This window comes from Glycine soja, chromosome 19 (genome assembly GCF_004193775.1).
Source record: "Glycine soja cultivar W05 chromosome 19, ASM419377v2, whole genome shotgun sequence".
In the NCBI taxonomy this organism is placed as follows: Eukaryota; Viridiplantae; Streptophyta; class Magnoliopsida; order Fabales; family Fabaceae; genus Glycine; species Glycine soja.
The window spans coordinates 50401422-50413319 of NC_041020.1; the positions used below are offsets into that span (position 1 = coordinate 50401422).

At 33.6% G+C, this 11898-nt stretch overlaps 2 protein-coding genes across 2 annotated transcripts; both read left to right on the forward strand.

The window, feature by feature from the left end:
* The first annotated feature begins 5179 nt into the window (after positions 1-5179).
* LOC114399613 (probably inactive receptor-like protein kinase At2g46850) lies at positions 5180-8591 on the forward strand. Its single transcript, XM_028361818.1, has 3 exons — positions 5180-6519; positions 6954-7037; positions 7324-8591. The coding sequence occupies exons 1-3, from the start codon at positions 5670-5672 to the stop codon at positions 8385-8387; spliced, it is 1998 nt and encodes a 665-aa protein (XP_028217619.1). The 5' UTR covers positions 5180-5669; the 3' UTR covers positions 8388-8591.
* Positions 8592-9364: 773 nt separating this feature from the next.
* Positions 9365-11451, forward strand: LOC114400077 (soluble inorganic pyrophosphatase 1-like). The gene is made up of 9 exons (XM_028362344.1): positions 9365-9506; positions 9670-9790; positions 9876-9904; positions 10222-10287; positions 10414-10521; positions 10686-10751; positions 10851-10971; positions 11066-11147; positions 11214-11451. Exons 2-9 carry the CDS (start codon positions 9670-9672, stop codon positions 11254-11256), a joined length of 636 nt encoding a protein of 211 aa, XP_028218145.1. The 5' UTR covers positions 9365-9506; the 3' UTR covers positions 11257-11451.
* Positions 11452-11898: the final 447 nt, after the last annotated feature.

The following is an 11898-nucleotide window of genomic DNA, read 5'->3' on the forward strand; positions in this document are numbered from 1 at the left end:
TTTTCTAATACATGAACATAGCAGGATGGATCCCTCGTGAGATTTGCAACTCCAACTTCCATGCTAGTTCTCTTTGAAGAGCTAGTGGAATTATCTTGCACAGATGCCTCAAGAAATAAATAAAAAATTCAATGTTGCGAAATGAGGATTGGCTACTTGGGTAATCTACCTCGATGGATTTCCTTATAAGTAAAACTGAATAGAAAAGTGGAGCTTAGGAATTGACAAAAAAAGACAGGAGGAAGCAACACAAGAATGAGAATACAAAATATTCAGAACACAGACTTCTGCAAAGATAAAGTAATCAGAATGTAGTTTAGTGGATTGAAAAAAGATGTTTATAAAAGACAAAGAACTGTCATTTTATGTTTTTAGTGAATAGAATAAAAAAAAATTATCGTTGTTTAGACTCCTCACAACCTGAAATTGACCATTATCATCAAATAATGAGCAAGACAGACTCACTAATAAAGATGAGATCTACAAAACTTATAATTGATTCATTTAAAAATTATTCTTTAACAATCAGAACATTTCTAAACGAGAACGTTTTCGACCTCATAATTTCTTCATATGAACCGTTGAATGGGTAGAGTTACCACCATAATCTATATTGAGAAATTGTAAATTTTTTACATCGCCGTTCATTAGACAAGTCTAAATTTCATCCCTCACCTAAGAGAGCCTTACTTATCCCCAAACAAAGCTTTGCGACTCTCGTTTCGCTAAAGTAAGTACCCATGCTCCACCTCAGCACCTTCCATGGACCCAGGATATTATGTAATCTATATTTCTTAGGTCTTAGCTACACTCTTTGTTTCTGTCAAAAGAAAAACTACAATCTTTGTTTAATAATTTGAGATAAAAATAAAATGGTTTGATTAGACATTTGACTGTTCTTTCCGTCTATATTTGATCTCGACCTAGTAGCTAGAATCTTCTAAAATAAACAAATTGGATGTTAGAAGTAAGCCAAGTGAAACTCCTGGTTTAGTTTGTGAAGGAGATACCTAGTGTTAATTAAACATATTATATGAAGTTTGGTGTCATTTATTATCATTGTGTTCATCTTCAAAACGGTGAGGAAGTGTAAAATAAATAAATGAAAACTAATTATCCCTCTACTTTCACTAAATTATTATTTTATACCCTAAATAAGTAGTAAAGCATTGAACGTACTCCTCTACGATGTTTAAAGAAGAAAATAAAAGCTTTTTTTTTCTCTTTATTAACGATTACTGGCTAGGACGCTTAATAGAACACAAACAGCTTCTTCTTCTTCTTCTTTTTTGACACATGAACACATATACAGCTGTTAAGTTAAATTATTGTACTTGTACTTTTGAGAAGAATATTATTTGATGAAATTTGTTACGTCATATTTTAGTTTGATGTGTGTAGACATTATTAGAATAACCATCTTACACAATATAATAAGATTGCATTTAAATATGACAAATTAGGATTTTTAAAAAACATTTTTTAGTGATAAATGGAATTTAAATTAGAAAGTTTTACATTGTCAAGAAATTTTTTTATCCAAAGTTTTAATTATTTGTGTAAAATTTATTTTATTCTGGACAAATTTTGATTTTGTCAAGCTTTTGAACAAGCTTGAAGCTGGCCCAAATTTAAGTTCGGCCATCAATTTGGGCTTAAATTTTTTATAATTTGATCGATTCGTAAATCCCGTAGTAATCATATATTTTATTCACAATATTTATATATGTGCATGACTAATATATAAATATTATTTTCATCTTGTTAGTTTTGGATGTACGTGCTTGATCTATTATTGTCCATATGTTAGACTATTTTATTTAGTGGTAATAAATATATGTGCATATTTTGTTCTCCCATGCTCATATTTAAGTTATATAATATATTTTGAATTCTTAAAATATATTTTTGATCTCTCAAATTATTATAAATATTAATTGTACTCCTATAAAAATTAATATATTTTTATTCTTTACATTTTAACAAAAACACATGTTTTCAGTCTTTAATGAGAACTTAAAGTCTCTTTACTGCTCAAATTAGCGAAAACACTGGTGCTTTGTATTCAATGTATTTAAAATTAAATATGAAAAATTTACATTTTTTTTAACAAGACGAATTACTAAATTGATCATGTCGCTTTAAGCGGCATATGCCAATTTTTTTTAATAGGGTCTTCGAAAGAAGACACGGCAGAAAATAGGAAATTTTCTGAAAATTGATCTTACCGCTTGCGTTAATACTATAATTATGTTAGTTATATTGAGTTTTATTTTCATTAATAATCTATTCCGTGTATGAATCAATAAAATTAATATTAATCTAACGAAAGAAAAACGAATTTGTAATCACCAAATCATCATCCTAACCGAATTGGAATCCTAGGTTATCCATTGGATTCAATTAGTTGTGAGCCGAAATTCAACCTTGCCTCATGGCATGCGAGTCTTTGTGGTCTAATGTTAACCTACCAATTCGTTTAAATAATAATTTAAAATTGTAAGACCGAGTATCGTTTCTACCGGGATTTTATATGCACTCTAATAGTGCATATTCAATTTGTATGTAATTAATAAACGAATTGGAAAAATACTAAGTAGATAATTTTGGTTGTAAATTAAATGATGGTGCAATTCTATACTAAAATTAAGAAAAGGAAACAAACACATTGAGCTTGATGACGAAGAACAAATGTGGGATTGATTATGTCGGGGGCTCCCTACCAGAACCTCTCTTGATGTAATTATGATGATTTTTCTCTATTTTATATTATTCTAGTTGTCACCTACACCTACGAAATTACTCTAACTATGATTCCTCACGCGAGAGAGTCTTATTCTCCTAGTTTCATTATTAATCCCTCAAGAACTAAACTAAGTGAACATGACTAATAAAGATGTACACCTCGGCTAAATTACTTCGCACTATCCCTAGAAATAAAGTATTTTAGATGTTCTTCCAAGTTCTAAGGATTAACCATATTTTCCAATGCTTAAACCCTAACATAACATATAAATGGATGATCAAACCACATACATGAAAATAAACATAGGAAGAAACAATGAAACTAGCAATAATATCAAATAGATAGTAAGAGTTTTTACATCAAGAGAGTTTGGTGGAAGCTCCCCAACAATGGAGTGTTTAGCCCTCCATGGTCATGGAGAGCTCAACTATACAAAAGTGTGTAAGAGGTTAAAAGAAAGGGAATGGAAGTGAAGTGGGAAAAAGAGTGGGCTCTCAATGATTATCTTCCTCTAGCTCAAGTTCTAGGGTTTTTCTTCTTATTTCTGAACAACCTGTTTTTCTTCCCTTGCCTTCTGCTTAAAAAACCCTCCTGAGTTTGATTTCCCACGATTGCACACCGAGCGCGCAAGTACACTAAGCGCGAATAAATGGTTGGGCGCTAAACGAGCCATGCGCGCTAAGCGCCCTTTCGCCAGACTGCAAGTTCGCTAAGCTACTTCTTCGCACTGGGCAGACATCCTCCCGCTAAGCGCCAAATCTTGCTAAGCGAGCTCTGCGCGCTGAGCGCAAATCATCAGGCTTCAACTTCACTTCCTATTCTTTGCCTGTAGATTGCAAAATAAAACCATTAAGACAATATGAATTAGCATTTTAAGGCACCTACTGCATAAAACTCATAGAATGTCGAATTTATAATGATTCACACAAAAAGAAACAATAAAAATGGGAGGACATTGCTACTTCTTATATGTTTTAATTACATAATCTACTTCTGCACATCAATTATCATCCAACGTCTCCATTGGATTCAATGGACCCGATGGAGAGGTAATGGGTCAATGAGTTAATGGTTCAACCGGTAGATTAGTAATTGGTATGGTATGATCCGATATACATTAAAAGTTCAAAATTATATATGTACCTATTGTATCTAAGTATGTAACTAATATTATTTGAGTAAGAAAAGTTCATATATACTTCAAAATCTAAAATAACAATTAATGATAATGAGATATCAAAACAATGTCGTAAAGGTGGTCTATTTTTATTTTTTTTGTAAAACCGGTCAGGTCGGACCAATCCAATCGGGATCCGATACCTAATTGACCAAGCCATCCTAAGTCAATTGCATGACCGATCCAATAGTAAAATTGATCTAGTTAGGTCATCGGGTCCCGATTGGTCTAGTCAAACCGAATTTCACAACTATGTTATTATTGTCATTATTCATCATCAATTAATGCTTTAATTTATGGTAATGACAAAAAAAAGAATTTTAAATGTTTAAAAGATAATTTTTTTAAAGAATTAAAATAAAAAAATGCTCTATTTTATTGGCAGCAAAAGATTATATAAATCTTATAAAATAATATTTTATTATATATGATTATATATAATAATTTGTACTTTGTTGAGGTGAATATACTGCCATAGAATGGAGCATTTTCAACTTACACATCTAAAAGAAAGAAATCGCTTGCTTCTCACCTAACTCATAAAGGTGAACCCTAATCACTACTCTTTTGGCTCTATATAAAAGAATTGTGCTGGTCACAAGGGTGGAAAAAACAAAAGAACATAATTATATGTTGACAATTAGAGGTACAAACATAATTACAGGGTTGGCAATTAGATATGCTGATTTAATTCGCTAATACTTATTGTATGTGGCCAAATTAGAATGCGGTTAAATACAATGGCTGACCTGAACAGCAGTCCTGGTTCTGGTTGACAACACTTTTTGTGTTCATTTGTTTACGTACTGCCTAGGCCAATAACAATAACATGGTATGGAACACTACTTGATTAGGTTTTGTTAGGATTCTCTTTGACAAAATTACGTGAAAAAATTAGATAAAAGTAAACTGATAGTTAAAACTAGTAATTTATTTTATTAAATCATAAGTGTGTTAAAATTATTTGTTCAAGTAACTATAAAATATAAAATCATATAAAGGATAAAAATAATAAAATTTTACTTTAAATAGAAAAGATAAAGATAATAAAAAATAAAAAATTAATGTTTTAAAAAATGTATTATTTTAAATAACGTCTAAAAAATATTAGAAATTATTAAAAAAATAGTTAAACAAACTTTTTAATTAAAAAAAGTAAAAGATAAATGAAGTGGTCCCAAAGACGTTGGGGGTTATTTGGGCTTTACCTGGCTCCTGAGTCCTGGCATCGTGCGCTTCTACCGGCGACAGACTGGGCATAGGTCCCTAACATTAATTACTTTCTCTTTTTCTTTTTCTAAGCTACGCATCCAAATTCCATACATTGTTCACAGATCTGACATTCCCTAATCCTTAAACTATCTTTCACACGGACGGTAAATTATTATTCCAATTTCAGCTTAGAAATATGTTTATATTTAGTGTTTTAATTTCTAACTTTTCTAAATTGGTATCTTATGAATATTGGATAAAGTTTTAGTAGTAAACTTTCAATGGAAATTATGATAAAGGTGGGATGTTAACAAATTTTTTTATAGAAACTTTTTACTTCCGAGTATTTAAAATGAAGTATGTATCCTGAGTTAGAGGTGGAAATCTGGATTCCCATGCAAGTTATGGGACGTAATTGTGCAATTCAACAAGCTTGGCCACGCTCGCTCAGCACAGCCTCCCATACGAAATGTACCCCATTCCTCAGACCAATAATCGTCTCCAACTTCTATGCCTCCCTGACAAATCACAACTATGGTTATATACTACTCCATTTTGGTCTATTTATTACTACTTCACTTGACTCACTCCCTCTTCTTCCTTAGATACAATACAATGTCACCTATCATTGTCCTCCTCTCTTTTCTTCTTCTTCTTCTGTGCTTCCCTTTTTCTTGTTCCCTCCAACACCATCAATCCCCTTTCCTTCCAAACTCCTGCAATAATGTAACATGCGGGGACCTCCATGTTCCCTTTCCTTTCCATGTCAACACTTCATGTGACTCAATTTCCAGCGCCTTCCATCTCTCGTGCTCAAATTCCTCTGCCCTTTTACTCAGAATTGGCCCAGTGAGCTACACAGTCTTGGAATTCTTCCCAGATGGTGTGCTGGTCGACTTTCCAGGCTCATCATCCTGTAGACAGTACTATGACTTGAACTCTTTTGGCAGAAATTTTGCAGGGAAGGACTACTTTGGCTTGTCGGTTGATAATGTTATTGGGCTCTATGACTGTGAGGATTCTTCTCTGTGCAAAGCAGATTGTGAAACCATTGACTTGCCTGGTTGTGATGGAAAGGGTGGAGGCTCCCTTGCCTGCTGCTATCCACTCTCTGACCATACCATATGGCATGTTGGAGATGGCTTTTCGGTGTTTTCTCAGTTTGGATGCAGAGGGGTTTCTAGTTGGGCTGTTCTGAGAGGCTCCACTTGGGGAAAACGAGGCGTCAAGTTGGAATGGGCACTTCCCAGGAACTCCTCTTCTGAAGTTTGTGCTACGAATGCTAACATTGCCAATTCTACAGCAGTTCAAGGAGGCGTCAGATGTGTCTGCCAAAATGGATATGTTGGTGATGGTTTTGCTAATGGAACTGGATGTTTGCAGGGTCAGTACTTTTCATCATATAAAAAGAAGTATTTGTTTTGTTGACATCTTATATTTACAATTATGTTGTTTATATTTTTTGAAAGAAACTGTGATGCATGTGAGTAACACTCTGATATAGTAATTCTTTGTGCAACCTAAACCCCTTGCTCAAATATTTTTCTTGAAAAATTCGAGCTTCTGCTTCTCATTTTTGTACATTATCATCACTAGATTGGCTGGCCTTTTTTCTCATAGAAAACCATTTCTTTCTGGACACCAGCAAGCAGGTTGTAGAACTAAAAATAACAGTCTTATGGTTTCTCACATGTCTATTAAGATAATATGAATAAGCATATAAATGAATTTCTGGGTCCTGAGCTTATAAACCGTGTGACTTTTTAACGTTCTCCATTCACGTTTGACATTTTCTTCTGGTTGTTGTATTCCTGGCAGCCTGCATAAAGGATGGAAAGGAAGCATATGGAAGTGACTGCTACATCAAAAGGCATGATCAGAGGAAATTTGTTATGATCGCCGGTAAGTAGTAGAGCATTGTAAAATTCTAGTAATTTTATTTTCCTGAAGTCTTGAGTGCGCCAAATCACAAATTACAACGTCACCAACCTGAAGGACACATTCACAAGTTATGCAAAAGTCACAATAAGGATTCATGACTACCAGATTTATTTTCATTTCTTCATCATTTTCCTTCATCTATATAATATGGTGGTCATGTTCAGTTATACTTAGTTACTTACATTTATTGTGTTAATCTAATGGCATCCTTAACTCAAAACCATCACCAACATATCCATTTTGACAGGAATCATTGGCCCAGTTCTCATTGTTGCTTCCCTGGTTGCACTATTTTATCTTCTTAAAAGGCCAACAAAACCAGGGATGTTTTACACAGAGCAGGCTTACTATCAAAACATTACAATCCCCAAAGCTTGTAAAACTCGATTATTCAGCTTCCATGAGCTAGAGGAAGCCACTAAAGGTTTTGAAGAGGGTCAGAAACTAATGCATGACAATAATGGGACAATTTTCGCTGGAGTTTTAGGGGATGAATCTCACATAGCTGTCCACAAGTTACAGTGCCAGAAGAATGACTTGATACAAGTCCTGTCACAAATCGAGGTTCTATCTTCTATTGTGCATAGAAACATGGCTCGCATTCTTGGATGCTGTATTGAATCTGGCAACACTCTAGTAGTTTATGAGTATCCTTCCAATGGTACCTTGGAGGAACATTTACATCAAAGCAAAGGACAACAACTTCGTTTAGATTGGTATAGGAGATTGACTATTGCTGCAGAAACAGCTAGTGTTCTTGCATTCTTACACTACGAGAACAATCCTCCCATACTTCACCATAACCTTAAATCTGCCTGCATCTTCCTAGATGATGACTATTCTGTCAAGATTGCAGGATTTGGTCTGATCAACTCCAATTTTTACTATGGTTCTCACTTACACAAGAACTATGAAGCATTTGACATCTGCAAAAATGATGTTTACGATATGGGTGTGTTGCTTCTTGAGATTATCTCAGGCTCAAATCAGTTGGATTCACCAACTTTGGCTTTACAGCATGTAAGGGCTGGAAAATTTGAAGAAATTTTGGACCCATTTCTTTGCTATGATGAGCAACCACATTACCGCCAAGAGCAAATGCAAATAATTGCAGATCTAGCTACAAGGTGCCTGTTATTTGGGGTAGATGGAAGGCTAGGAATGATAGATGTTGTGAGGGAGTTAGTACACATGACTAAAGAAAGTCTTGATGGAGGAATTATGAAAGGACCTGCACTGGAGGAGACATTCTCAAATTCAAGCCTTCTTCAGATGATATCAATGTCTCCTGATTCTATGAGTGTCCCTTGAATCTTTATGTCCCAGTCAGTTTAGTTTGTCAGTCCCTTCAAAAGATGATAAACAACCACAATTGTATGTGTGCACTATAAGTCCCCAGCCACTGTACATTGGGGAATGCATCCAATATTCTGGTTCTGACATACTTCACTAAGGTACAAAGCAAGTGTATTTGGTAGCTACTTCTTAATAAATTTAATCAACTGCTATTGTTAATGTGTGGGAATCATTTTCAATACAGAGGTTTTTTTATGGGTATATATATAGTTGATGAAAATCTTCGCGAAAATTGTGAATGTTTAATTTATTGCATATACAAGATGGGCACTGCAGCTCTGATTTATTGGATGATTAAATGGTTTAATTAAATAATTTCATTTTAAAATGTTACTTAAAAAGCATAGCATATATCATTTTTATATTTTTCTGTTTATTTAATTGTTTTTCATTCATTATTTTTAAAATAGAAAAAGAGAATGTTAACTTGGAACCAAAAAAAGGGAAAGTGTGTCTTTGATCAACCTGGAAAAATAAAGAGAAGATTATACTTGGGCTAGAGCATTTTAATCCTTGAATTCCAGCCCATTCTTATTTTAATTATAAATTTTCTTTAATTGTATTTTTCTTTCAATACCATTGCCAACTCAAATCCCTCTTTTATTTATTATCTGTTGTTTTAATCTAATAAATAAGCGAAACTTTACTAGTACGTGTGAATTTGACCATACTCTTTACGTTGCTCTAGAAGTTAATTAACCAAGGAATATATCATTTTTACAATATGTAACCAAAACTAAAAGAGGATACCAAATTAGAAAAGAATATACCGGGAACAAGAAGTTCTAATAAAAACCTCAAACTTTAATTTGCTTAACTTGCTTTTCGGAATGTCTAGAGGTTAATACCACAAAGAAAAACAGATAACGAACTTTGAAATTTCCACAAAACATGTGGAGTGGTTACGCTAACATGTTTCCTGAAAAGACCCGAGGACTATGCTCTTATGAATTTGACCAAGTCTCTCTTCCCTTAAACTCTCTACATTAAATAAATAAATTGTAGCACTTGCTCGAATCTCTCTTATCAACCCTTTACTCTTTCTATCATTAATATTATTTACTCTCGGTCAAGGTACGTACGTATTTTGTTTGTTTCAAAGCTTATTATGATCTGCATTGCATATTAGCCACTTCTTTACTTCGTAGCATATTTGGTGTTTTTTCATGCATCAAGTTTGGCATCATTTTTTCATTCCATATTTGCTTTTTTCTATTTCTATGCCATATTTTTAAAGATGAGTGACAATGGTGAAGAAGTTGGAGAAAATCGTCCAGTTCCCCGTTTGAATGAAAGGATTCTTTCATCATTGTCAAGGAGATCATTAGCTGCTCATCCTTGGCATGATCTAGAAATTGGTAACTTTGCTGATATTATTGCTTGTTCATATAGTATAGTTAAGATTTAAATCATATTACAAAATTACTTAATTTTCATATGCAGGACCTGAGGCTCCCCAGATTTTCAATTGTGTAAGTTTTCATCTTTTGCTTTGTAAGAATACTTGTTGACTCATTGTGCCATCTATTACTATTAATACGTTAAAGATGAAGCTATATATTATTTTCAGCATTTATTTTACAGAGTGTCTGTTCTGCAAGCAGCCATTCCACTAGTGCAATACTGTACTAGGTGTTACTGAATTTTTTTGTAACTTCAGTCTCCAATAACTTAACTTCTCGATCGTCATATAGCAATTGCATGATGACACCACACCTATATAATTCCATTCTTGATTTGCATTTAGTTTTCTAGTAAAAGGGTGTTTCTGCTTGTTCAATGGTTGCAGGTTGTGGAGATCACTAAAGGAAGCAAGGTCAAGTATGAACTTGACAAGAAGACTGGATTGATTAAGGTACAAACCAATTGCCTGGTTACTGTAATGGAAGCCCCTACTGCTGTAGCTTGAAACAGATTTCCCAGATGATTTTTTTCCTATACCCATCTATCTTTATGCTTACGATTTCTGAATAATTCACAGGTTGATCGGGTTTTGTATTCATCAGTTGTTTATCCACATAACTATGGTTTTATCCCTCGCACACTGTGTGAAGACAATGATCCAATTGATGTTTTGGTTCTCATGCAGGTAAATTAGTACCATTTTCAAATTCATATATTTTACAAGAAGCATTAAATCCTGTTTATAATATTCTATAGACATGTGTAAAATTGTGTAAATGTAGAATGTTTTAAATTGTTGAATAGACAATGGCTATTTAATTAAGAATTTTTTCTACATTGTTATGATAGGAGCCAGTTCTTCCTGGATGTTTCCTGCGAGCAAGGGCCATTGGACTGATGCCCATGATTGACGGGGTACTGAATTAATTTATTGCTTTCTTAGCCAATGAAACCAACCATTCCCACAATAACAAATACAAATATAATGTGGTATTGACATTTGGCTCAACACAGGGAGAGAAAGATGATAAAATCATTGCAGTGTGTGCTGATGACCCAGAATATAAGCACTTTACTGACTATAGAGAACTTGCACCTCATCGCATCTCCGAGATCCGACGCTTCTTTGAAGACTGTATCCTTCTTCTTAGTTTTATATATTAAATATATTTACTACTTCATTATTTGAGCTAGAGCTAGCGTTGTTTCTTGACATAATTCATTCTAAGACAAAAAGAATGAGCACAAGGAAGTGGCAGTTAATGATTTTTTACCTGCAAGCGTTGCTATTGATGCCATCCAGTACTCAATGTAAGTAAACTCACTTTTGAGCTACTTTAATACCTTACCTCTGATTTTGATTTGGATTTGGTGCAGGGATCTCTACGCAGAGTATATTCTGCACACCTTGAGGCGATAGACAAAAATGCTATTCTACCATCTCCATCAGAATAAGCCACAATCTACAATATTACTTTAATATACTTTAATCAACCGTATCTATACTTCATCCCTTTTGTATTTAGTCGGATAATATACCACATAATTGGTTTATTAACCGTGCTTAATGTAATGCTTAATATCAACTATAGTCATCGAAATTGAAGTGTTTTAACTATATTTGGCAACGTGTTTTCATCAATATTAACTCGTACTCTAACCTTCATCCTTGTGTCAACGTCTAAAATTCTAAAGTGAAAGTGCAAACACACTAGCACCGACTAAGTGAAGTATGATAGTAAATATTTATTTTATAATTTAAAATTTACAAGTTAATTTTTTTAATCAGTTGTTTTTAAAAATATATATATAATTTCAGAATTAGTTTTTCGTGAAACTAAAAAACTTCCCGCTATCTTTTGTGTTTTCCACATCTTTCCCTATCTTTATAGGAAGGTTTTATTTTTACTGGGTCAGTTTCTACTCAAACGTTATAAGGCTCGGCACGTTAGCTAGTTTTATTGTTCCGTTTTTATTTTTTAACGTCGCTGGCTTGCTGCACGTTACGTATTTGTTGCTGCACGTTGTGGCTTGTTTGCTTATATACATTTAGCTTGCTGCT

Bases quoted from the DNA above. Each gene is read 5' to 3' on its own strand.
- LOC114399613 (XM_028361818.1), top strand. From the start codon at position 5,670: ATGGTTATATACTACTCCATTTTGGTCTATTTATTACTACTTCACTTG. The intron at 6,520-6,953 runs GTCAGTACTTTT...TATTCCTGGCAG, and splicing joins TGGAACTGGATGTTTGCAGG to CCTGCATAAAGGATGGAAAG. The intron at 7,038-7,323 runs GTAAGTAGTAGA...CCATTTTGACAG, and splicing joins GAAATTTGTTATGATCGCCG to GAATCATTGGCCCAGTTCTC.
- LOC114400077 (XM_028362344.1), top strand. From the start codon at position 9,670: ATGAGTGACAATGGTGAAGAAGTTGGAGAAAATCGTCCAGTTCCCCGT. The intron at 9,905-10,221 runs GTAAGTTTTCAT...CAATGGTTGCAG, and splicing joins CTCCCCAGATTTTCAATTGT to GTTGTGGAGATCACTAAAGG. The intron at 10,522-10,685 runs GTAAATTAGTAC...TTGTTATGATAG, and splicing joins ATGTTTTGGTTCTCATGCAG to GAGCCAGTTCTTCCTGGATG.